At 43.9% G+C, this 25,013-nt stretch overlaps 1 protein-coding gene across 1 annotated transcript; it reads right to left on the bottom strand.

Moving 5' to 3' along the window:
- Nucleotides 1–918: 918 nt before the first annotated feature.
- On the bottom strand, nucleotides 919–24,497 carry SYT13 (synaptotagmin 13). The gene is made up of 6 exons (XM_005302225.4): nucleotides 23,927–24,497; nucleotides 16,923–17,145; nucleotides 15,290–15,430; nucleotides 13,064–13,377; nucleotides 6,656–6,785; nucleotides 919–5,257 (listed from the first exon to the last, which is right to left on the bottom strand). The coding sequence occupies exons 1-6, from the start codon at nucleotides 24,107–24,109 to the stop codon at nucleotides 4,953–4,955; spliced, it is 1,296 nt and encodes a 431-aa protein (XP_005302282.2). The 5' UTR covers nucleotides 24,110–24,497; the 3' UTR covers nucleotides 919–4,952.
- Nucleotides 24,498–25,013: the final 516 nt, after the last annotated feature.

Raw genomic sequence — 25,013 nt, forward strand, 5'->3', positions numbered from 1 at the left:
ACTCCTAGCTTGAATACTGCATGCAGTTCTGTTCATCCCATCTCAAAAAAGATATATTAGAATTGCAAAAGGTACTGAGAAGGGCAACAAAATGATGAAGGGAATGGAACAGCTGCTATATGAGGAGAGTTTAAGAAGCCTAGGACTGTCCATCTTAAAAAAGAGATGACTAGGGGAGATATGATAGAGGTCTATAAAATCATGAACCATGTGGAGAAAGTGAATAGGGAAGTTTTGTTTACCCCTTTTGCATAACACAAACATGAGGGGTCACTCAATGAAACTAAAAGGCAGCAGGTTTAAAACAAACAAAAGGCAGTACTTCTTCACACAAAATGCACAGTTAACCAGTGGAACTCATTGCCAGGGGATGCTCTGACGGCCAAAAGTATAACTGAGTTCAAAAAAGAATTAGATAAGTTCATGGAGGATAGGTCCATCAATAGTTATTAGCCAAGATGGTCAGGGGTGCAACTCCATCTTTTGGGGGTCCCTAAACCTCTGACTGCTAGTTGGTACTGGATGATGGGATGGATCACTCAATAATTCCCTGTTCTGCCCTCTGAAGCATTTGGCACTGGCCATTTTTGGAAGACAGGTGACTTGGCTGGATCGACAATTGGTGTGACCCAATATGTCCATTCTTATCTTCACAGCTTCACTAAAGCCTTTCCAGCACTGCTTTTCCATTTTCTTGCTGAAAAGCAAGGCAGGAATCTTCCTGTGCTTGGCAAGGGTGTGACCCTGAACTCTGTCTCATGCCACCGCATAACCTTATACCATCTATGTACTCAATGGCATAGCTCAAAAGGTCTTCCTCAGATTTCCACTGATCCACCACAAAAATGTTACATGTCTGATTTGTGAGTTAGAGGCATAGGGGACTTATCCTACCACAATTAAAACAGACACTGTTCACAGTTTGGAATTATTTATTTACTATTGAAGATTTACATTTGTGCTGTAATGTCCGACACGATTGACAAGTCTCATGCTCTCCTTTTGTGCCTTGGACTATGAGTACAACATAGACAACCAAAAGCTGGTTCTGTACAATAAAAACATCAGTGAAAGGGGCTGAGTAACCAGAAGAACTTGGTCATTCCTGTTGGAAGGCGACATGTCACCATTTTTCTGTGCTGTTCAATATTCTTCCTTCCTTTTGAGACTTACCAATGAAAAGAACTATATGACTGCTAAGTATTTTTATTTCCGATAGCTCATCACTCTGTTAACTTTCAAGAGAACAAAATTCAGTTGTGATTGAGCTGAACTTTAACACATGTAACATGTTCCATCTCAGCTCTTTAATTAGATCTAATTAGACCTAAACTGACCTTCACAAAAGTGCAAGAAATGAGGCCAAAGCCACATCAGTTCAGTGCCTTTGTTAAATTTTTGTCATAGTGCTAGTAAATGTCATTGTGTTGAAGTCTAGCCTCTGTTACTGATGTGGATTGTACCCTATTTTCCACCTCATTATTGAATCACATATGAATCATGCATTTGCTGGTGAATAACAATTGACAACTTGCACTACACAGTACATAACAGAGAATCAATAACTCTTTACATTGTGAAGTGGAGGTAATTACAAGTTAGTCCAGTATGTACTTCAGCTGGTCATAATAGGAATCAAGTAATGCTGGTTGCAATTGTAAGATACACAGGAAATTCAGTTATCATTTAATGATAAAAGAGGGGCTCAGTCTGGCATCTCAGATCCAAATCCCAGGCAAACACTGGGGAAACTTGAATTCAGGGCCTTCAGCTCTTGGGCTTATCTCTCTAATGGAGCCAAATTACAACCTCCTCCCATCTGGGGGGGTGGGGGATGGACTTTGTATCTGGTTCCAGCTTCCTGATGATGGGTGATAATATCATACACTTCTCTAGCTCCTTTCCTCTGAGTCTTTCCAAACATTGGGCCAGATTCTCCTCTCACTTATACTGGTGCAAGTCTATTGACTTTAATGGAGTTGCACTTCAATGTGTGAAAGCATAACTGAGTCCATCAATTTACTGAGCCTCATGCTGACCCTGGTGAGGATATATAGTGATCATTCATCACTGAAATGAAATTCCTTTGCATATCAAACACAGGAAACAGCCACATACTGAACAATTTAGGACTGGAAGTTTGAAATTGCAGGGGCAGTTTAGGGAGGACAGGATATAGCTGCTACATCATTAGAATTAGGCAAGGAAACCAAATATAACACTGACTTACAAAACATAGCATGGAAACTTTAATAATCAACAATGTTTTCCAGCTATCCTCCCTTACTTCCACGCTGGTACATTGATTCAGCGCTAACTGAGAGAACAGAATTATCCACACAGCTGGGATACAGCACCCTACAGTTACAGTACATATTGTAACAGAATAGATGGTTTTAGCATCTCCATGAGTCTTGTGCGGGCTTTTCCTCCATCTTGTTCAGAATTTTGGCTCTTGCTTATTAATTAAGCAGCAATCTTCTGTAGGCCAGGGAACAAACTGAATAATACTGGTTTAAAGTGACCAAATGTGGTGGAGATTGGGTAATTTCTTAAGTATTCCAGAGCTATGGACAGTATGATTATATCTTTAGCCCCTTGAATGCCTTGTCCCCAGGCATGTCTCTTAAAGGTGAGCCTGCTGTTTGCAATGGAGTGGCAGGACAAGCAGGGAGCTCATAGGGACAAAGCAATATCTCTTTTGGGATACAGAAGGGGTATCATCAGACATGGAAAGGAGTGTAAATGATTACACTTAAGCCATGCCAAATCTCAAAAGCACAAGAGAAAGGTGATGGCAAGTTAATGGGCCAGTGAAGAGAAAGTCATTCAGTCCTGAGATGATGTAGTACCTGGCAACCTTCTGGGCTGCTCTTCTAAGCAGTGCTGGTAACTAAGATTGGGTTTCAGTATGGCACCTCCGTATCAAACCCAAACTGTTGGTGAAACAATCCTATGTAATTTACTCAGTCTCATCTGCTTCCTGGAACATAATCAGAATATCCAACACCTGCTCACTTCAGAAATGAGTCTATTTCTAAGCAGAAAGGATGGCAGTAAGTAGAAGGATTTGTGGCAATTCATTGGCAATAACAGGATAGAACACCGTCAGTGATTTTTCTGAATTGTGGGATGGATCTCCTGTTCTGTTCATTCCCTCTGGGGCCCCTGGCATTGGCCACTGTTGGAAGACAAGATACTGGGCTAGATGGACCTTTGGTCTGACCCAGTATGGCCATTCTTATGTCCATGACCTGCATGTGAGAGACAGAGAGGAGAGCTCCCCCAAGAACACTGGGAGAAAGAGGGATACACTACTTACACATATAGATTTGGGATAAGAGACCTTGAAGCTTTCATGTTTTCAATGGCTTTTAGCACCCTAAATCCAAGATATCAAAGACTCCAGCAACGAAGGAATCCAGACACAGGTTTTGGCAGTGCTCACTTCAAAGGCTGGGTATGTACAATACACTATCAGGAGAATACCTCTGCTTCTTTGCCTCTCTCGCTCTTTTTATATGATCTACTCTCTCTCTCTCCATCTTTCTCTGTTTTTCTCTGTGTTCTTCTACTGTCTTTTTATGTTTCTGCCTCTTTTTCCCTTCACGTAGCTTCTCTCTTTTTCATATCTCAGGAACCAGTTTATTTTTGCTCTTTGTTCCATACGGCCACCTAAAGCAATATGGAAAACATTGACTGCAAAATAGACACAACTATTGCCGAGACCACCACCCCAATGGGGGCTTTGGTGAGGAAGGTTTGTTGACGGGTTAGAAACCTGGGACTGAGTTATAACCTTTTGGCCCATCTATTTTCATTACTTGTTTTTTTCACAGTATAGGGACAGATTTTAAGTATATACCAGGTGGAAATGATAGCGTGTGTGTTAGCATCTCTAAGTTGGTGAGGTCGAACCATGCAGAGAGCCCAGTCGCTTCCACTAGAGAAGCTTGGCTACCACATTGTGAGATGGGAGAAGGCCTGAGTTTTGAGCCTGAACTCTACGTTCCCAAGAGGAGCTCAGAAATCCAGTGTTTCTGAAAAGAGACTTACGGTGGCAAAAATGAACAAAGGGGGGGTTGTGCCCTTTTTTCATTTTGTATTCATAGAAAAATTCTTCTTGAACGTATTAACCTTAGAAATGTTAATCTGCGCTTCCCGGTTTTGCTGGCGGTCTCTGTAGCAGAGGTAGACACAGACAGGGAGATCTCTCTCTGCCATTAATTGAAGGGCTAGACGTGTTAAACCTTTAATAAAGAGAACTTTTCTTCTAAACGGTTTGTCAACTGTTTGATTTTAAAAATGTTAATAAAAAGACAGTGATTTGAACACTGTGAATAAAACTCACTTCCCCTCTTACCATAGAAGGGAAACCTGATTAAGTATGCTGTATACCTGCTAGCTCACCAGTCATCTATAGAGTCTTCAAGGGAAAGCAGGGTAGATAAGACCTGAACATATAAAATAAAAAATAAGCAGAAAACTAACTAACTAAATAAAAATCAGGCCTTCTTTCTCCATCATAAAGCAGTAAATAATAGCACAAACCCATTTTTTCCCTTTTCAGCTCACCTTTAAATATAACACATACAAAAGCCTATCTGAGAGTCCCCATTTATTTTCACCAGCGGCTTTTCAGTGTCAGAATCTTGTCCTTGTAGAAGTTAGAGGTCTGTTGGGGACATGCATTCCATCCCTAGGAGAGCGTTCAGAACTGACTCTTCCCTACAATGTAGGCTCCAGGACTTTGCCTGGTCTAGCTTGAGAGAGTCCTTGTGGCAGGAAACCCGAAAAAGGCAGTGTCCATAACAGAATGCTGTGATTGGTCATTTTGTGGATGGGTGTGGTTCACATTCCTGCAAGATTAAATATAACTTGGCTTACTCCTCCTCACTCAGAGACCTCCCAGTATGAAAGGCAGTTGGCTGGTCATGACAGAGATCGCATGGCTACATATGAAGTTGGTGCCACATGGCTATCTGCCTCCTGGGGTTCCTCAGCATCTCCTCCCAGTGGTTCCTCTCTGTGCCTGTGGCATGCAGACCCAGGCTGCACATGCCCAGTGATTGGCTCTGCCCCAGGCCATCTTGGCTTAGCATTTCTAGCTCCACGCTGGAGGCGCGTAGCAGCTCATGGGGCACTTCAAACATGATCATCTCATTCCAGACTGGGTTGATCTTGTGTTTTGCACGCTTTGTCTGCTTCTTCTTCAGTTTCAGAGACTGGTGCTTCAGGGTCACCTTGACAGATACATCTGCATGGGAAATGAAGGAAAGAAAGACACCACAGTCATGAGCACAGGACAGGCAGTCAGTCATTAAAAGAGAATCTGAACTAATGACTATAGACCAAAGGAAAAGCATATGAGCAACTTCTAATTGTTTTCCTCTCTTAAAATTATTTTAGTTATTTTTGCTTTTTAATCACAGTTTATTAAGTCCAAGATGCCCAGGCAGATGTTATAAAATAGCAGATGCTACAATCTATTCAGATGGAGATCAGCATCTGAATCTAGAACACTCCTTTGGAGTTCAGGGAAGTTTAAATCCAAGGCTTTTGTGTACCCTGGGATAGAGCTGAAGGCCAGAGATGGAATTTAGAACACAGATATGGGGTTGGATTCTGAACACCTCCGAAGTTTGGGGTTTCCATCCAGTATTCCATCCACAAAAGCAATGGGTCCCATTTCCCTACATGGAAAGAACCTGCAATGGGAAAAGGAAACTGCTGAATTCTAATATGAATTATTTTGCCAGAGTGGACATGGTTCGTCCCATGTTGAAAGAATCCTATGGATTCCTTCCTCAACCTACAGATCCCATGAGATCACAGGAGGCAAGAAGGATTCACAGTGATGACCTTTGCCTCCATTCTACCACCTGGCTATACAGGTCTTGCAGGTGCATGCTTCCAAAGACTCTCCCACTCTTCCCATAAGGGGATGTGGTGGGACGTTCTGCAGTGCAGAGGATGAAGCAGTGCAAGTTAACATAGCCTCAGGGTTGCAGGTTGGAGGGAAGTCTTGGAAGAATATAACTAACTCCCTTTACCAACCCTACTCCTTGAAGGCCTTCAGATGGGTCAAGGGCAAGAAAGGATCATTATACACAAGCAGAACTCCTTCTTTCACAGGAGAGTGTGGCGAAGCATCTGAAACTGCTGTGCACTGATTAGCAATATAGTAGCAGGGCTGCTGGATCTTGCTGAACCCCCTCTGCTCCACCCTCTCCTTGCCTGTCCTGAAACCACACCACACAATGCAGTCTTTGCCACCATTGGCTTCTATCTGTAATTAGACCATTAATGGTCGTAGAATGATACAGTTACAATGAATAGGCAGGTGAATATATGACTATGTACTGTGTACCTAGTATATGACTAGGGTTTCTAGATATGGGGACGAGGGGCATTAGATTAGATTGTGACTGTATTGTAGGGTGACCAGATGTCCCAATTTTATAAGGACAGTCCCGATTTTGCAGTCTTTTTCTTATATAGGCTCCTATTACCCCCCCCCCCATCCCCTGTCCCTATTTTTCACACTTGCTGTCTGGTCACCCTACTGTATTGACTCACCATAAATCAGATCACCCTGGTTCCATTGTGTCCTATAGAAATTTGCCCAGTTCCCCTATTGCTGTTCTTCACTCACCTTTTCCCAGGAGATCTTTCAGCTGTTTGGAATGGAGGTTCTTGGCTTTTATAAGCACCACAAGCAGGCGGTTTGCTGCTGGCAGATAGCTGATGGAGAGGAGTATCTCCCCATAGCCTGCATCTGGCTCCTAGAGTCAAGAAGAAAAGCATGAAAGAGAGGCAAATTCAAAATCCAGTCTTGTCCATACCATTGAGCAATGTGGTGCCAAAGATCAATGAGAAACTCTCAAATGCAGCAAGTCACGTTGTCTCTGGATCCTAGCCCTATTACACAAGGATCCCCAGTTAGACTAGTTGAGGTCTGATGGAACGAAGCAAAGAGGAGGCTCTTGGACAGAACTCAGCTGAAAGGAAGTTCACAGTAGTGCTCTCCTCACTGATTCACCTGACTCTGTGGGTTAACCCTTTCATAGCTGCTGGAAAATAACTGTTTCCTAACAGCAGCATCATTCAGTGGGACATTTACTCCAGAGAATGGAGAGTTGGGATGTAACAGATATAGTATGCTGGGCAGTACCAGAAAGATTTAAACAGAGAAATTTTAGCTGCATCCTTTAGCCTTTATTCTTTTCTGACAGATTATCCCGCAGCTGCCTTTCCAGTTAATTCATGTCTCTTGCTTTGATTATTTCCTTTGGTGGTAATTTGTTCCTTTATATCAGCTACCCTTTGTGTGAGGACATTCTGTCTAAACTTTAAGTCCTGGCTTTAAATAATCCAGATGGGCTATCCCCAGGGAAAGAGAAGAAAATGCCCATGGGTACCACAACACTAACTTACACTCATACACCGAATGAACCAGAGCTAGTCACTTAAGCTTGGAAGGGTATTTTAAAAATATATGTATAAAATCAGCACTTGTGCCATTTGTTTTGCCAAATCTGAGAGTGATTCCTTCTATTTTCCCAAGCTCTAGTTCAGATGTGGGCAAACTACGGCCCGTGGGCCACATCCGGCCCATGGGACCGTCCTGCCCAGCCCTTGAGCTCCCGGCCGGGGAGCCTAGTCCCCATCCCCTCCCCCGCTGTCCCCCCATCCCCTGCAGCCATGCCACCGTGCAGGCCGTGCTCTGGCCCACCACTCCCATTGGGCAGCGTGGGGAGCGCAGCTGGCTCTGGCCGGGTGTCGCGGCTGTGAGTTCCTGCTGCTGGTAAGGGGGTGGGGAGTGGGGGGGTTGGGTAAGGGAGTGGAGGGTCCTGGGGGGGCAGTCAGGGAGGAGGGGGCGGTTGGATGGGGCGGAGGTTCTGGGGGGGTGGTCAGGGGATGGGGAACAAGGAGGGTTTGGAGTGGGAGTCCCAGGGGGCCTGTCAGAGGGCGGGGATATGGATAGGGGTTGGGAGGGCAGTCAGGGAGCAGGGGGGTTGAATAAGGGGGTGGGATCCTGGGGGGCAGTTAGGGATGGAGGTCCCAGGAGGGGGTGGTCAGGGGACAAGGAGCAGAGGGCGGTTGGATAGGGGGTGGGAGTCCCGGTGGGGTGGTTAGGGGCAGAGCCAGCTCCAGGCACCAGCTGAGCAAGCAGGTGCTTGGGGCGGCCAAGGGGAAGGGGCGGCACGTAGGGCTCTTTGGCGGCAATTCGGCGGAGGGTCCCTCGGTCCCTCTCAGAGGGAAGGACCTACCGCCGAATTGCCGCCGAAGAAGAAAGCGGCGCGGTGGAGCTACCGCCGATCGCGATTGTGGCTTTTTTTTTTTTTCCCACCACTTGGGGTGGCAAAAACCCTGGAGCCGGCCCTGGTCAGGGGATGAGGAGCAGAAGGCGGTTGGATAGGGGGTGGGAGTCCCGGGGGGGTTGTCAGGGGACGGGGGTGTGGATAGAGGTCGGGGCAGTTAGGTGACAGGGAGCAGGGGGATTCGATGGGGGTGGGGGTCCCGGAAGGGGGTGGTGAGCGGACAAAGGGGGGGGGTTGGATGGGTTGGGGGTTTTGAGGGGGGCAGTCAGGGGGCAGGAAGTGGGAGGGGCGGGGGCCAGGCTGTTTGGGACCTCCATACAGTTGCGCAACCCCAATGGGGCCCTTGAGCCAAAAAGTTTGCCCACCCCTGCTCTAGTTTCTTTAAGGTAGATGCTCTGAATGAGCAAGGTATTCCTTTTCTGCCATTAGTGATTGGCTTCTTAGCCTTCTGGCCTTCCTCTCTCTCTCTCTCTCTTCCCCGCCCCCATGTATACCTGTAGGCAGAACAAGTGGAAAATAATCACGCTGACAACTGATCTTTCCTTTGAAAATGACATTGTTTTCTGGTGGGGAGTCAGAGGAGTGAAAGAGAGAGAATGTGTGTGCACAGAGATATGAAAGGGGGAAACAAAGAGGAAGTAATCATTCACTCAAGTAGCACCAGCTTGTGACAGAAACCCCATTTTAATGTGAGGTTAATGGTCCAGAAAGGTCCTTGAAAGCCACTGTTCAATGAAGTGGATTCCCTTTGGACTTCCCAACAAAGACTAGAAACTTTAGGAGAGAGATCCCTTATCCAGGCCTTTTTTGTGCCTTCCTCTCTCAGTTCTAAGTAGGCTATAAATATTTCAGATTAAGTTTTCTGCTTGCTGGCTGCTGTGGATGTGAACAGACATTCATTAACAACAGATTTACTCTCTAGAAAATGTTGCTCTCATAACTATCTGATTGGAATGACTCATACACAAACCAGCCAAGAAGTCATTACCAGGGAAACTCCAAACTCAGATTAAGCAAAATCCTCAGAGGAGCCAATGTAAAACTTTTTCATGAACTCGGGTAAGGTGCGCAGGCAGCATTGAAAACCTTGTACTCATCCACCTTCTGAAAAAAAGTGTCCTAAATCTAAATTAATCTAAAGAGAGGCAGTAGCCATGGATTCTAATCAGACTCTTGACAATGGCTATGTCTTCACTGAAAATATTATGTATTTACACATGAAGATAGCGCTCTTAATGTAAAATCCCACTGGAGATAAGGCACAGGTGGCTCTCACCTCAGCGTAACTATTTGAGGTACCTCCACTAGCTACATCTAGGAAAAAACTGCTGTTACTTGTCTCCACTAGGATTTCATATCAAGAGAGCTATCTATCTCACCGTAAACACACACATACACGCGCTCCCGCCCCCCTCTCCCCCCCCAGTAAAGACATAGCCAATGACTTGCTCTGCAGCATTGAGGACTGACTATTTGGCTATCCAAGTATTTTATACAAAATAGAACAGTTTTGACAGAAAAGATTGAGAAAGCCCTATCCCAAAATACCCTACACCACTGCAATTAGGACACTCTCCTAAAATGTGGGAGACCCCATTTCAAATCCCTGCTCCAGTGAAACCTCCTCCTCTGGCTGTTTTGTGAATCTAGTTCTTCATTTCCTTTGCTTTTAATGTTATAAGATACCTGGAAATTAAATGAAACAGTTTGTTTCAGGTTGAATGAAATGTTTTGTTCAACTGGAAATGAAATTTTGGTTGACTTTTTTGATTCATCAAAATTCTTCTGAGTTTTTGGATTTGGTTCAGGTAGAACCAATTATTTTTTCAATTTTTCAAAACTGCAGTGAACTAAAAAAAAAAAAAAAATCACTTATTTGCCGGACCCTAACTACCTGCCACATCAACGCACCGTGAGGTTTCATCAGTTAATAATGTGTGTGAAGCACTTTGAGATGGAAAGTGCTATGGAAGCAGAGAGCATTAAACGAGTGGGGGGGGGGGGAGGAGGACACGACTAGTGGAACCAGTCTAACATCTGAAGTTTTTATAATGTGGTGAACGTTGCTCTGAACCAGCGGCAGCACTCTACACGTTTCCGAAGAACAATGACATTACCTGGCCAGTTGTGAGCGCCCGTCTCCGTTCTTATATTTGTGTAGGAGTATTCCAGAGAGGGTGGGTTTGACATTTTTGCAGCTCACGGCTTTTCAAGGAAATATCCAACTTTAAACAAATCCCAGCAACATTGTTCCTGGATGTACGCTGACAAAAATAGCTCCTATCTCTGATCCTCTCTCTCTTGCTCCCTCATTCCCTCCCGCCCTGGCTCTCAATTAATGATTCATGACTTGTATTTAAGCTGGCTGTGTAATGATTGGTTCGCCCAGGTCCCTGATGACGCAAATACAGCTTTCACTGCACATCTTTCAGCTCAAACTGGGGCACTGTTCATAGCCACTGTTAATGTTAACCTACTCCTCGCGGGTTAGAAAAGGAATCAGTCTTGCCTTATCAAGTGAATGGCTGTAAAGATGAACCAGGGCAGAAGGGACAATATGTCTAGGGTCCTGTCATCTTGAAGATGTATTGGTGTCTCCTAATCCTATATACAGGGAGCTTCTTGGCACCTTTTGTATAATGGCTACTGGAGCAGATTTTGGTCTCGTCTCTATGGAAAAACTTTTTCGGTATAGCCTAAGGTGTGAATGTTGACCAATACAATTATACAGATCTAATCCCCCGTGTAAACACTCTTATTCCAGTAGAAGTGTGGCTTGGGTGGGGAGGGGTTAAGTTAAACCAAAAAAAAGCCACTCTTATACTAGAACAAGTGTGTCCAGGTGGGGGTGGGGGCGGGGTTCTACCAATGTAATTGGTAAAACTTTCCCCTGTAGCCAAGGCCATAAACACCATCTGCTAAACTGATCCAAGCCATCCATTTATTCTTACCATCCATCTGTCTATCTCAGGGTTTTCTATAGTGCTCATCACTGTAGTATCTGAGTACTGTCCAGGTAAACTAGCATTGTGGGAAACTGGTGATGCAGATTCCAAGTTCTATGATTCAAATAAAGTTACTGTGCAGTCCTCAGGTATTACTTATAAGGCCAGATGATTACTTATTTCAGTCTTCAGCAACAATGTCAGTAATGCTTGTCCCTTGCTGTGTTGTTTGCTCTGTCCAGAACCCGGGTTCTATCTCAATCCTGTCTCTATTTGATCCTGGTGCTCAGGGTTTACTTTTTTAAAAATTCACAAGTGCTCAAAATTCATGCGGTACTCACAAAAACCAAAAAATAATAGCACTGCCTAGATTAATGCAAGATAGAGGCAGATGTTTCCAACATGCAGCTCCACTCAATCCTAACTTGCAGCACTCTCTGTATTCCATTGCTTGCCACACCCTCCCCACAGCTCTGCAATGCATCTCCATGCTGAGGTTTTAGTTAGTTTTAGTTTAGTTGGGCTGTAGGTGATGGCTTGTGGTGTTCTGTTACTTTCTTTATCCAGAAGTCATACTACAGGACAGGCCCAACAAAGAAAGTAACAGAACACCACTAGCCATCACCTACAGCCCCCAACTAAAACCTCTCCAGTGCATCATCAAGGGTCTACAGCCTATCCTGAAGGACGATCCCTCTCTCTCGCAGATCTTGGGAGACAGACCAGTCCTCGTTTACAGACAGCCCCCAAACCTGAAGCAAATACTCACCAGCAACCACACACCAAACAACAATAACACTAACCCAGGAACCAACCCCTGCAACAAACCCCGTTGCCAACTCTGTCTGTATATCTATTCAAGGGACACCATCATAGGACCCAACCACATCAGCTACACCATCAAGGGCTCATTCATCTGCACATCTACCAATGTGATATGTGCCAGCAATGCCCCTCTGCCATGTACATTGGCCAAACCAGACAGTCTCTATGCAAAAGAATAAATGGACACAAATCAGATGACATGAATTGTAACATTCAAAAACCAGTAGGAGAGCACTTCAATCTCCCTGGACACTCAATAACAGACTTAAAAGTGGCCATTCTTCAACAAAAAAATTCAAAACCAGACTGCAACAAGAAACTGCAGAACTGGAATTAATTTGCAAACTTGACACCATCAAATTAGACCTGAATAAAGACTGGAAGTGGCTGGGTCACTAGAAAAATTTTTTCCCTTTGTTGATACTCACACCTTCTTGTTAAATGCTGGGAAATGGGCCACATCCACCTTGATTGAATTGACCTAGTTAGCACTGACCCACACACACACTTGAAAAGATCCGAGTTGCCTTATCATGTGCTGTATATTTATACCTGCTTTCTGTATTTTCCACTCCATGCATCTGATGAAGTGGGTATAGCCCATGAAAGCTTATGCCCAAATAAATTTGTTAGTCTCTAACAAAGGTGCCACAAGGACTCCTTGTTGTTTTTACTGTATTTCAGTGATTGATTATCAGGTAACACAAAGAGAAGGAAGGGATGTGTGCTGGGAGCTATAAGGTTAGGAGCTGAGTTGGAGCACTTTGATTACTTGCTGAAATGGTCAGATACTGAGTTGTACCGCTGATCTTTTGAAGTCTTTGGAGTTGTGGAGGCTCATCACCACTCAGAATCTGGCCCAGTGTAAATGCAGACCTGGTTATTATATGTCTATTGAAATAAGCGTCTCTAACTTTGGAAACTAACTTGTTATATTGCCTGAGCTACTGATAAGTATTGACATGATACCTTCTCAGGGGTCTTCAGTTTCTCCCACTGGGCCATTCTGAAGGGTTCCCCCACATTAGCCAGGCTCAGTTTAATTTCCCCAACAATGCTGTGTCTAGAGAACCTGTCGCAGTTCCTCAAGGTGAGAGTCAGCATCCCTTCTAGCACCTCCTCCTCGGCTAATGGGAACAGCAGAGCTTCCTCCCAGATGATGTGGTGTACTTTCTTCTTCAGCACTGTCTGGGCCTCTGTGGTGCCAGATTTGCTCATCAAAGTGCCCAGGATGTAGCAGTCACAGCCAGCATCCTGGTCCCCTATCATGCTTCCATGCATAGCTGGAGGACAAGGAGAGGGAAGGTTGCATTAAAAGAAACATCCTACCACAAGGGCTAGGTATGCAAAGGCAGAAGGCTGTGGGGCCTTTGCCTGGCTCACTATAGTCATAAAATGAAATCCAAGATGTTGCTAAAACCTGCTGTTCCTTCTAACTAGCACTGGAGAGACCAAAGTCCAGGGCCCAAAGTTATTTATTTTTCCTTCAACATACCCAAGAATATTATTGTCCTTGTCCTTCAGCAAATGCACAGGGATATTGTTATTGTCTGGGAGATTTTGCATCACACTCAAGTAAACGTGCATCATTCAAGGGCACTGAACCAGTAGCCTGAGAAGACACAACATGAAATATTCAGGGGGAAAGGGGGGATTTTAATTTATCTTCACACTGGATCAGAAAGAGAGCCTCATATAAAATGCATTAAAGGGACTTGATCAGTCACTGAAGGTAGAGGTGTACAAGGCTGCTTAGCACATCTGGTCCATCCCCCAGGGACCAGTGCAGTATGTCCCTAAAGTTCATTCCCAAGTGTTTTGTCCAGTCTTTTTGAAATGGCTTCTTTGGGAGACCATTCCACAGTCTAATTGCTTAGTGTTAGGATTTTCCTCCTGATATTCAGCCCCAGATTTTCCTATTCTTTATTTCATCCCGAGGCTGAAAGGTCTCAAATGAAAAATGTACATAAAATATCATTTCACACGTTCCATGAACAGTGACGAACCTATCAGCCCTCCAGGCCAAGGGCTGCAGCAACGTCTCTACTCCTGAGCTGGGTAATGTAGCAACAAGGCCTCTTTGTTACTGCAAAAGTCAGCGTGCATGTCTGTCAGTGGAAAGCTGCCCTTCTGCCCACTGGCTCAGCAGCTGTGAGCGGGCAAGTCTTTGCTACCCAGGAGACTCCTCTGTCTCTTTAAGAGAGTAGAGCTCCTGCTGAGCTAACAGAGAGAGTACAACATGCGTATGAGATGAGCGCTCACTGAACATGCACGTCAACCTCAGAAACTCAAGGCTGTGGACTTGTTGCAGGCAGCTTGCCCAGGATGCTGGCTGCAATTTAACACCCTTCAGTCCTTGCTTGGGAAGGTGATAGCTGGGCTGGTTTTCGGGGGGAACTTGTACTCTCTCTGCATTACTCACTTAGCTCTGCTTTATGCTCCCAGGAGGACTGTGACTAGCAAGGAGAGGGTTAACAGCATTCTATCTCTGAGTAGTAAGGAGGATCCCTCAACTGTCTGTCCTTAGTGAGATTGCCAGAGAGCCCAGCCACATGGCTAGGCTCAGCTGGAGGGAGTTACCTTATCCACAGGGTATATAAGAGGAATGTGATTTTAAACAGCCCTTCCTCCAACTTGGCCTGAGTAAGAGGGTTGTTGTATGTAGTGTTAGATCTTTCTTTTGATAGTCTAGCTGTGGGAAGCTGTGTAGATTTTCCTGTCACTTACGTGAATCATAAATCCATGTGCTTGTTTGTCCTTCATCTGGATTTGCTTTACAGGACCAGACAGAAGGGCTAAACAAAAAAAAATGTTTGGCTGGAGGGGTGGGAGGAGGAGGAAGGGGATGTTGAGCCTGTCACCTCATTGGGCGCATCGCCTTAAAACAACAGTAAGAGAGAAGGATCCTTATCTGCCCACCTCTAACATGGGTAGAATAGGACAAACTCCTTCTGATTCTTTCATACTGCCTTTGAACCGCATGAGTGTGGCTAAACCATGGTGCATTCTTTTCAAGCAGTGAAATCTCTTGGCAATTCTAGTTTGAAAGCCCCATAGCCAATAAAATGTCTCTCGGTTCTGTGGGGACATGTTGATTATTATGTGGGAGATTAAATACTTTGAGTCAGAAGATATCATGTATCTTTCAAATAAAGGCTTGTTTATATAAAGTATGCAGGATGGGGAGCCACTTACCTTCAAGAAAGGCCACACACAGCTCAGCTTTCTGTCGATCATACCCAAGGGAATAGCGGAGTTCAGGGACCTGGTTACAGCTGGCTGCTTTCTCAGGGCTCAGGTGCTCAGTGACACACACATCCTTTACTGCACCTGGAACTGAAGTAACCCAGTTAACAAGGCTTCATTCCTCATCAAGCCAAATTCACCACCTGGCTTCACTGACTCTGTTCTGTAGCGCCGCCCTCCCCGTCTCACTTTCCACCTCCTTCCAGATGTGGACAGACTTCACTTTCTGTGTGCTACCTGGGCTTTAGGAAGCAAGCCACACATTTCATCCCATTACCCACCCATGGTAACGACACATGTTCTTGCTCTTGGATTTCTTTTTCACATATTCCCTGAATTAGATTGTAAGTTTTTGGGGGTAAGGACTTCACAGCTGACTCTGATCCCACTTACATAGCTAACTAATTTTACTAAAGCTATTGGAATGAATCCTTTTTAGGGGATCCTCTTTCCCACACAGAAGGAAACTGTTACCTTAATTCCCACAGTGCCTGGCTAGGTAGAAAGTGGTGAGGCTGTTTGGATGGGGGTATATATTAGGTTAATTACCTCAAGTAAAGTAACAGGCAGGACTGAAAAGGAAGCCACAGTATTTTATTGCCAGACACTGGTGCATGCAGTATCAGTTTGGATCAGGTGCCGGTAGGGGGCTGGGACTTATTCCCCAAGCAAATGCCAGTCAGAATCAAAATCAGTGTGACATGGTATACAGAGGAGAAAGCAAACAGTTCTTGTTTTATTTTAATAACACTTGACCTATGGAATCAGGCACAGCAGGAAGCCAGAGCACTTGTGGAGTTGGTAGTGCACAGAGATTAGTGCATTGATACACACACCTCAAGCTCTGGTGCCAGCCCATGTGCAGCCAGCTTGCTTTAGCAGCCCAGTCCTATTGCCTTCCTTCTGACTCTGTAGGCTGATGCTTAAATGCTCACCGTCTCCTTCTTTCCCAGTGAGGAGGGGTTGGGAGAGTGGCCCTCTGCCCAGAAAGAGACCGAGAAACTGTCAAGTGATTTTTCAATTTAAAAATAAATCTCTATATAAACCATGCATGGAGTGCATTGTTCCCACTGGAAAATCCCCAGGAAGACTGTATTAATGTTATAGCCACCTGGATCAATTGTGCAGTTAAAAAGGCAGCTCAGGAATTAAAATCAATATGGGCACAGAACTATTACAAGCATGAAATGCTGCCAGATGCAAACAGTTAGAATTAGACTCTCTCAGGTCAGAGGACTCTGGATTTAAAACTATTCAGGGCACTGGTGTGTGCCTCTGCTTCACTAATGGAACCCCCTGATGGGCTCCATCTTGACTTTATCTTAATCAACCACATTTAAAATGATGGTGGACAGAGCAAGCCTCAGGTGGTTTGCCAACTGAGCACATTTGTGATGGGATCATTGAGAGAGAGAAGAACTATGGAGCCCCAAATGGTCATTTTTACATCTACCATTCTGATTATAACTGCATTTTAATCTTGTGTACAAGTCCTATGTTGCTTATCAGACACCTGGGCATTGCAGCAGTGGTCACCAGTCTGAAGGGGAAATGGTTCCACTGGACTTGAAAATGCTCCTACCATTTTGAGGGAGAACAAATAACTCCTCATTGACTTGTATCTTCATTCTGTTCTGATCCTGAACTTCATCTTTTCCTCTAGTTGGCTCTTCAGTTGTCTTCAAGGCATAATCCACATAGTTAACAATTTCTGGGGCAGTCACAACTGGCTTTGGGCCATAGATGTTGGGAAACTTCAGGAGGGGCCGAGGCTGGATGGGTTCAGTAGTCTTCTTAACGCTGAACTGAAATAAAGAGCCTGTTCATTATTCTGTATAGCTTAGACTAATGCTACCAACTTGCCCAAGACCAGCTGAGCCCAGACCAAGGGGAAAAAATGATCCATCCAATCATTCCTAATGCCATTGTTACATGGCTGATCTACCATGAAGAGATCTCCTTGCCAGACCTGTTGCCCAGTTTCTCAGTTTGCGTCCTCTTCAGACTCACCCCTCAACACACATTTGTTTGCAATAGAAAAGGGAAACTTTCCTATTTGTTGATTTCCCGCCCCACTTCACAGTAGCAATATGCCCCTACTTTATATGTCTATGCCAATTCCTCACTAGGCTAAGAGGCTGTGAATGGAGCTGGGTCTGTGCTGTAACTGATGTCTGGCTTCCTTTGGCTCACACAATCAGGCAGACTAGTGCTCATACTGCCTCCTTGGGAAGGTGTAATATGCATTTCCCACAGGTTTCTCAGCCACAGTCTGACAGTCACACCTCCCCACATGTTTTGGGATGTCCAGTGCCATTGGCAGTGCTGTGTTACTTCTCCTGTCATTGTACTCAGGAAACACAAGGACTGGGATTGTGACTGCCCCTAGAAGTAGGAAGGCTTATAGCATCCTCACAAGGCCAGACCTAAGAGTCTACTGTTCTTTCAACAACATGCTCTGCAAATATTGAATCTTATTATCTCTGTGTTCCAGACAGCAATGGAAAAACTTCTTTCCTGTCCCCATCTACAGCCAACTATCTAAACATCTGTTCCCTGCTTCTGAACATTCATTTACCGTCTCTCATCTAAATATTTCCTGTGGTTGGAGTTATCTGCTGACTATATCCTAATGCTTAGCCTCTGAGTGGCTTTATCCTAACTTCAGTAGGAATTTTGCAATCAAATTGCTGGCTGTTGTGAAACTAAGTTAATGGAGTGACAGCTAAATTGAACCAGGAAAGCGAGCAGCGAAATAACTTCATACAAGCAGCAAAGGAAATATATGTAATGTTTCCTATAAAGACAATTGCTGTGAAACTGCTTAAAGGGTAACTGGCTCAAGAGGAGGTCCAGGGGCAAACCTGGGGAATGGTGATCCAGTGGACTGTCAATAAGTAAATTGCAGTAGCTTTAAAAATACATAGAGTCCATGGTGAGAGGCAGTGTGGTCTAATGGATAGTGCACTGGACTAAGAGTCAGAAAGCCTAGATTGTATTCTAATCTCTGTCACTAACCAACTGTGTAACCTTGGGCAAATAATATTATCTCTCTGAGCTTCTGTTTCCTCTCCCACCTGTTGTCCATCTTCTCTATTTAGACTGTAAGCTCTTTAGGTCAGGTAATGGTTCTTACTAGGCATTTGTCATGTCTAGTACAATGGGGCTGTGATCTTGACTGGGACCTCCAGGTGCTATTGTAATATAAATAATAACAGTTTGGCAGTAAGGATTTTGAACTCAAGACAGGCCTGAGTCACAAAGTTCAGGCCTTGGTTTCAGAACTGTTCAGATCTTGTTTTTTTGTTTTGCTGATTACACAGAGAGGGGCCAGTTGCAAAGTTTGGAGTGGGGTCAGGTCCATCTCAGTTTTAGATCAACAGGCCCTGCCTTTCTCTCAAAGCTTCATGGGAAAATATTCTCAATACTGTCCTCTGTAGGATGGGTTTTTTCCATTTCTCTTGGAATCATCAGGCATTGGCTACTGATTCTGGTTTATACCTCACCCAGCACCATAGTGTCTGAGCACTTTCCAGGGAACAAACAAGATGACAGCATCAACAAATTAAGGTAAAAGTTCCTTGATTAGCTGGTCTGACATTTTGGTCTGATAGGTCAGAGTTCATTTTATGGTTTCAGTCCCATGCTGGTTCACAAGAATCAACACAGAGTACAGAAGGATAGTGCGAAAAGCACAACAATGAACTCAGAGCTGTGGGATTGTTGCTATAGCTCACCCAACATAGGAACCCTTCATTGATAAGGCGAGGCAGGTAAAAAATCTGTCAATGGGACATTGAATTCCATCCCCACCTACACTCTAAATGTAAATCCCAGCTATGTGAAATTTAAATCCCTCTGTGTGAACATATATTTGGATTTGTCCATGGAAAAAACAGAGACTGAGTAGGAGCTACCCCAACTCTGACCAGTTTGCTTTTGTGCTTCTAAAGCATTTAGAGGATCTTGTGTGAACGGTGCTGGAGAAGTGGAAAAGACTATTTTATTGGGAGCATGCTGTGGTGGAAGGATCTCTTGTCCCATTAACTGCCAAGCTATTTCATTTTACATTTAGACTGAGAGAGAGAGAGTGAGCAAGACAATATTCTTAATTGTAATTAATGTTTTTCCATTAGTTACTTTGATTCATATTAATAATGAATGTGGATGGTACCATGGGAGAAGCAGTCTCTTGAGTTAGAGCCTTTTGCTCCCAGATTCCATGTCCTTAGGGAATATTCCCATTCCTCAAGGAGCAGCTCAATAGAGCAAAAAGAATAATGTAGTTTGGTTTTTAACCACACTCTGCATGTGATGCCCACAGAATCATAGTGTCATAGCCATTAGCAATGGAAGAGTCCTATTAGGTCATTGCCTCTATCTCCCCAGGTAGCCAGTGCAGGATTGTTCACCATAGTCCACTATCCATGTTCTCTCCACTCTAGTTTATGACCTCTGGTCTATACTCTTAGAGAGAAATTCACCCCTCTGATGAGGACCAGCCCTGGCCATAAGTGGGACTTGCACAGTGAGTAAGCCTGTTGCTGGCAAAAAGGAGGGAGTGGGATTTTACCCTTAGAGATTTAAACCTCAGTTCTGAAATACTTAAACTCCTTGAAATAACAGGTTCAAATCCCAGCATGGTCAGGTCAGACTTTCCTCTTCCCAAAGTAAATCAATTGTGTTCTGTGCAGTGGGCAGGACTCTTTGGGCAATATCTTGCAAAACAAGGTCCCATGCTCTGGGGGTTGTGACCAACATCTCCTCTCCCTTCTCTCTTATACAAAGAGTGCTCTGCAGTAGCTATCCACCTGGCTGCTGCCCTCCAGACCATAGGTGGCTGCATTTCAGTGGTGTAAGTCTGTACTATGTGAAGCAGCTGAGGAACTTTTGAGATGAAAGATGCAATACAAATATGAAGTATTGTTATTACTATCACTTCCCCTGCTTGCTAAAAGCCAGACACTTAGTCAGGAAATCCATCAGCACACAACAACTGACAGCTCCACTGGGTTTACATAATACGTTAGTCTGTCTGCTCTTCAGAATTAGAGATGAGAGACATATGCAAACCAGTGGGGACCAATCCACCCCCTCCTCCAACTGCATCTGCCTCTGTTTATTGTTCATGCTGCCAGCTCTGCTTCGCAAGTGCTGGCAGCTGATACTCTTACTGAGTATTGCTCGCGGAAAGTCCCTTTTACAAATCAAACTACAGCAGTCTCAAATAAGGTGAAGAGCAAGAGAGCTGAATCCATCCTGTATGAAATAAGACCAAATTAGATAGGACGCTGCTCTTGACCCTTCTGTGTTCCTCCTTGACATCATTAAAACGCTGGCCTAGATTATTTCCTTGGCTGATCTTGTATCTGACTCACAAGCAATACAAGCTTGTGGTAGTTACTGTGTCCCGTGCTCTGAGGCTTTTTCAAAGTGGCAATATAAAAGCCACCTCGTTTTACTTGTTCTGTAGATATATCTTTGTTTGCACAAGACCCAATCCTGGTTATAGGTGCTTTTCAGAACCCTGGGGCTTTTCTATACAGCAAACATAGAGCTTGTCTACACAGCTCCGGCAAAGTGCACTAGTGAGGTGTGATTTGTAGAGCGCTCTAACTGCCCCATGTAGACCCGCCTGGCGCACCCTAGGAGGTAACTAGTTCATGTTGATGTAGTCCCATTTCAAACAACGTTAGGTCAGTGTTAAAGAAAACAACACAACAGTGGATCCAATATAGTCTAGCTTCCTCTCTCTTTGTCATCTCTGTGTATCAGAATCCCCTGATATTGACAAGCCTCAATAATAAAGTGTTCCAAGCACTGGCTAGGACATACAGTGTATTAAAGTAGCTTTCTGTTAGTGGACAACAGCAACAAAAAAGACAGGACTGTTCATAATAACAGACACTTCACTTCACAGACAAACTAGATTTGAAGATTTACAATGGTGTAATGGTGAATATGGAGTACTTTTAAATCAGAGACATTTTAGGGAGTGCATGTTCCTGGCAATAGGTTCCTTTTAATTTGGAAAGAACTAGCAAACATATGGAATATGGGAACTAGGGACATTTTGCACCTTCAGTGACAGAATGCTCCGTTCATCTTGCAGACATCATCTTTATGGAATTCCTGCAAAAAAAAATATTAGCTACTAACCACAATAACTAACTGATGATCAAAACACTATTACCCTGGAGCACTAGGAGGAGACTAATGTTGTACTAAGAGCTGGGTGAATAATTTAACAAGATATATTAAAATATTGCAAGCTTTGCTAAATTAATAAATATTATGAGAGCCTGAACCTATGAGGTTCTGAGCACCCTGAGCACAGTTTGATTTCAGTGGTAGATCAGAATGCTTAGCAATTTGCAGGATGGGACCCTAAGGGAGAAGCTACAGAAATGTATTAATACTTTCCAAAGGCTTTTCTTAAAGTCTTTCTCAAGAGGCTATTCAGGAAAGTTGGTTACTCCAAGGGTGAAGTCGTATGAAGAATTAAAAATTGGTTTAGAGCTAAAACAATAAATAGTAGCGTTAGAAAAGAAATTGTCTTTGTGTGAAGAAGTGGATAATGGAGTGCTCTGTGAATAGTGCTGCTCAATATATTAACAGTCTGGAAACAGGTGAAAGTGATGCATAATAAAGGTTTGGAATGAAATTTTTCACAGCAGCCTTGGGGCATGGGCACCCAATTCCGATACATTTTTAATTGTAAACTTTGACAATCTCAGTCTTGTTGTAGTATTGTATTAAAGAGTAAACTGGAAAAATCAGCAGATAATAATCTATTAGGTTAGCCAAAGCTAATGAGAACCCCGAGGAGGACCTAGGAAACTGGGCAACACATTAACAGGTGAAATTCAGAATAATTACAGGCAAATCTCCATTGGAAAACACACTCTACCCTACTCACTGAGGGCTTCAGAAATAGCTGTAATGTCTAGGGGGAAAGATCTAAGTAAGGGTATCTACTCAATACCTAGTGGCAGTCCAAAAGAATCAATAATATGAAAACCTGGTGCCATTATATGTGTATACCACAAATGTTATCATCTTTGAGAGACAAGATGGGTGAGGTAATATCTTTTATTGGATTGACTTCCGTTGGTGAAAGAGACAAGCTTTCGAGCTACACACAGCTCAGGTGACCTGAATAAGAGCTCTGTGTAGCTCGAAAGCTTGTCTCTTTCACCAACGGAAGTCAATCCAATAAAAGATATTACCTCATCCACCTTGTGTCTCTAATATCCTGGGACCAACATGGCTTCAACACTGCAAATAATCAGCTTTGGCCATCTTGTCTCAAAACAACTGAGGCAGAAATATGGTTGAGACTGGGACTATTTACTTTGGAAAGAAAAAGAGAGTCCATTACACAGGGACTGAGTATGCACTAATGAATGGCACAGAGAAAGCCAATTAGGACTCTTACTGCAGTTTTCAGTGATACAAAAATAATAGAGCAGTCCATGTAATTTAAAGGCAAATGAATAAAGACTTTGTGATACAATGTATCATCAGCTATTGGAACTAGCTGATGTAGCATATTATTAAGGCTTACTAAGAATGAGAAAAAAATCATTAGACCCGTATAAATGAGAATAGCGTCTACAGTAACATGAGCTAAGGTAAAACTTTCAGTGACCATCAGGCTTTATGTTTCAGACCTGAGGTCATAATCAGCCAAGGGAAAAAAGTTTTTAAAAAACAATTCTCCCCGAGGTTCAGTATTGAATAGTCCATAATTAGGTGCATCAGGGAAGTGTTACACTTTACTGCTGATGCATCTGACCACTGACAGGACACAAGAGTAAATGGACCATCAGTCTATTCCAGCCTGACAGTCCCTATGCTACTATTTTGATTGAATCCTTTGAGCAATTAAGTCAGAACACCAGGGATATCTGGCATTTGCAGCACTTCAAAATAGCTGTTATAGTAAGTGTAAAGGAAAAGAAAAAGCAGGTCACAGTAGGCATGGTGAGAAAGTAGACTCTCCACAGTTAAGGTTGTTACTAGATTTATATTATAAACCTAATTTTAACCTCATGTCTTAACTTTCCTAAAACTTCATCCGTTTCACATGTGGAGGAGGATTGTTTTCATAATAAACCAGCTGTTTACATAGAAGCCTTTCCACTATACTGCAGTAGCCATAGGTGTATGTGTGTGCAGAGAGAGAGAGATTATAAAAGATTCTGACACTACTGATATTCTGCTCCTACTCTGCATACAACTATGTTCTGACTGCTTCTTAGTAGAGTCCAGGTTTCTGTTCTAGCTAAATGATTTCCCCTGGGATCTAGCCTGACAATTCGAGTGGAATTTCAAATCTTATTTTTCTGTATTTTTGCCACCAGGAGCTTCCTCTTTGGTAAAATGACAGCTGAGCTGACTGTTGCTTTGTGCATTTTGCAGGTCACCTGAGTCTCCCCTCCCCCACTGAAATGTTGCTACATCCTGAATCCTGCAAACAAATAGGATGTGATAAATCACCCACCACAGTCTGGCATGGGTTTTGCATTCCTGCCATCTACACTTACAGAAAAGTGGCACAGTAAATTAGAGAAGGTGGTTTACCTGCTGGACTGGGTGAAGCATACTGGGCTTAGCATTTTCAGTGTCCATGTCTTGGTCCTTTCCCGAGAGTCCTTTCCTAGGTCGCCTGCATTTGCACAAGCAGGTCAGACCGCAGAGGGCAAGGATGCTAGTTGCAGTCCCCAAGGTGGCACCCAGAGCTATACCTGGGACAGACAAAACCATTGTTTCAGGCTGTACAGATGTTACACAAGAATCATGCGATTCTTCTTCTCAAGCAGTATGTATTTCATTCATTCCCTTTCAGAGTTTAGCCTGGTTTCATTCACTTTGAAGTAGGAAAAAGAGCCTCAATAACAGCAGAGAAAAGAAGTGACTGAAGAGAGAAATAAATTATCCCAGGTTTGCCAGGCAATGAGGCAGCCCCTCCAACCTGCTGATGGAGTTTCTGGTTTTATGTTCCTGGCCAGGCAGGGAAAAGCAGAAGTAGTAGTGGCTGTGGTGCCTGCAATCCCTTTACAGCCGCAAGCAGGCAGTTTTCATTGAAGCTTGTTTTCCAGCTCCACTGGGAAAAGTCTGATGTGTGATAGAAGGAAGACGTCAGCAGAAAGGGGTGGGCCCTGCAGGCTAACCCACAGAGAGGTCCAAGTGTTGGATCAGCTCTTTAGCAGGATTTGGGAGGGCTGCGTTTTTAATTCTCGGCGGGGGGGGGAATTGGGTTAGGTTTTTTTTTACTTAAAGTTAATGAAGTGGTTGATGAAAGCTGCCAACCTGACAGCCCTGGAGACTGGCACAATGAACTCTCTACAATAAGGGCAAAGCTTGTTTGTGCGGGAGACAGAAGTTCTTCTCAGGGGCCAGCCTGAGACAGTAGAATGGACTACCCCAGGAACCAAGGGCCGCCATAAACCTCAGCACCTTCTTCTCCAAGTGCAAAGCACATTTGTTTGACCTGCCTGCTTTAACATAAACACATCCATCCTGTGTGTGTGTGTCTGTCTGTATGTCTGTATATATATATTATATTTTATTTATATATATATATAAATCCTACCAAACCAAGACACTCCAGTGCACACGCTTCTCCCTCTGAGGAGAGAACAAACATGCAACAGATGTGTAGTCACAT

This window comes from Chrysemys picta, chromosome 4 (assembly GCF_011386835.1).
Source record: "Chrysemys picta bellii isolate R12L10 chromosome 4, ASM1138683v2, whole genome shotgun sequence".
Lineage (NCBI taxonomy): Eukaryota > Metazoa > Chordata > Testudines > Emydidae > Chrysemys > Chrysemys picta.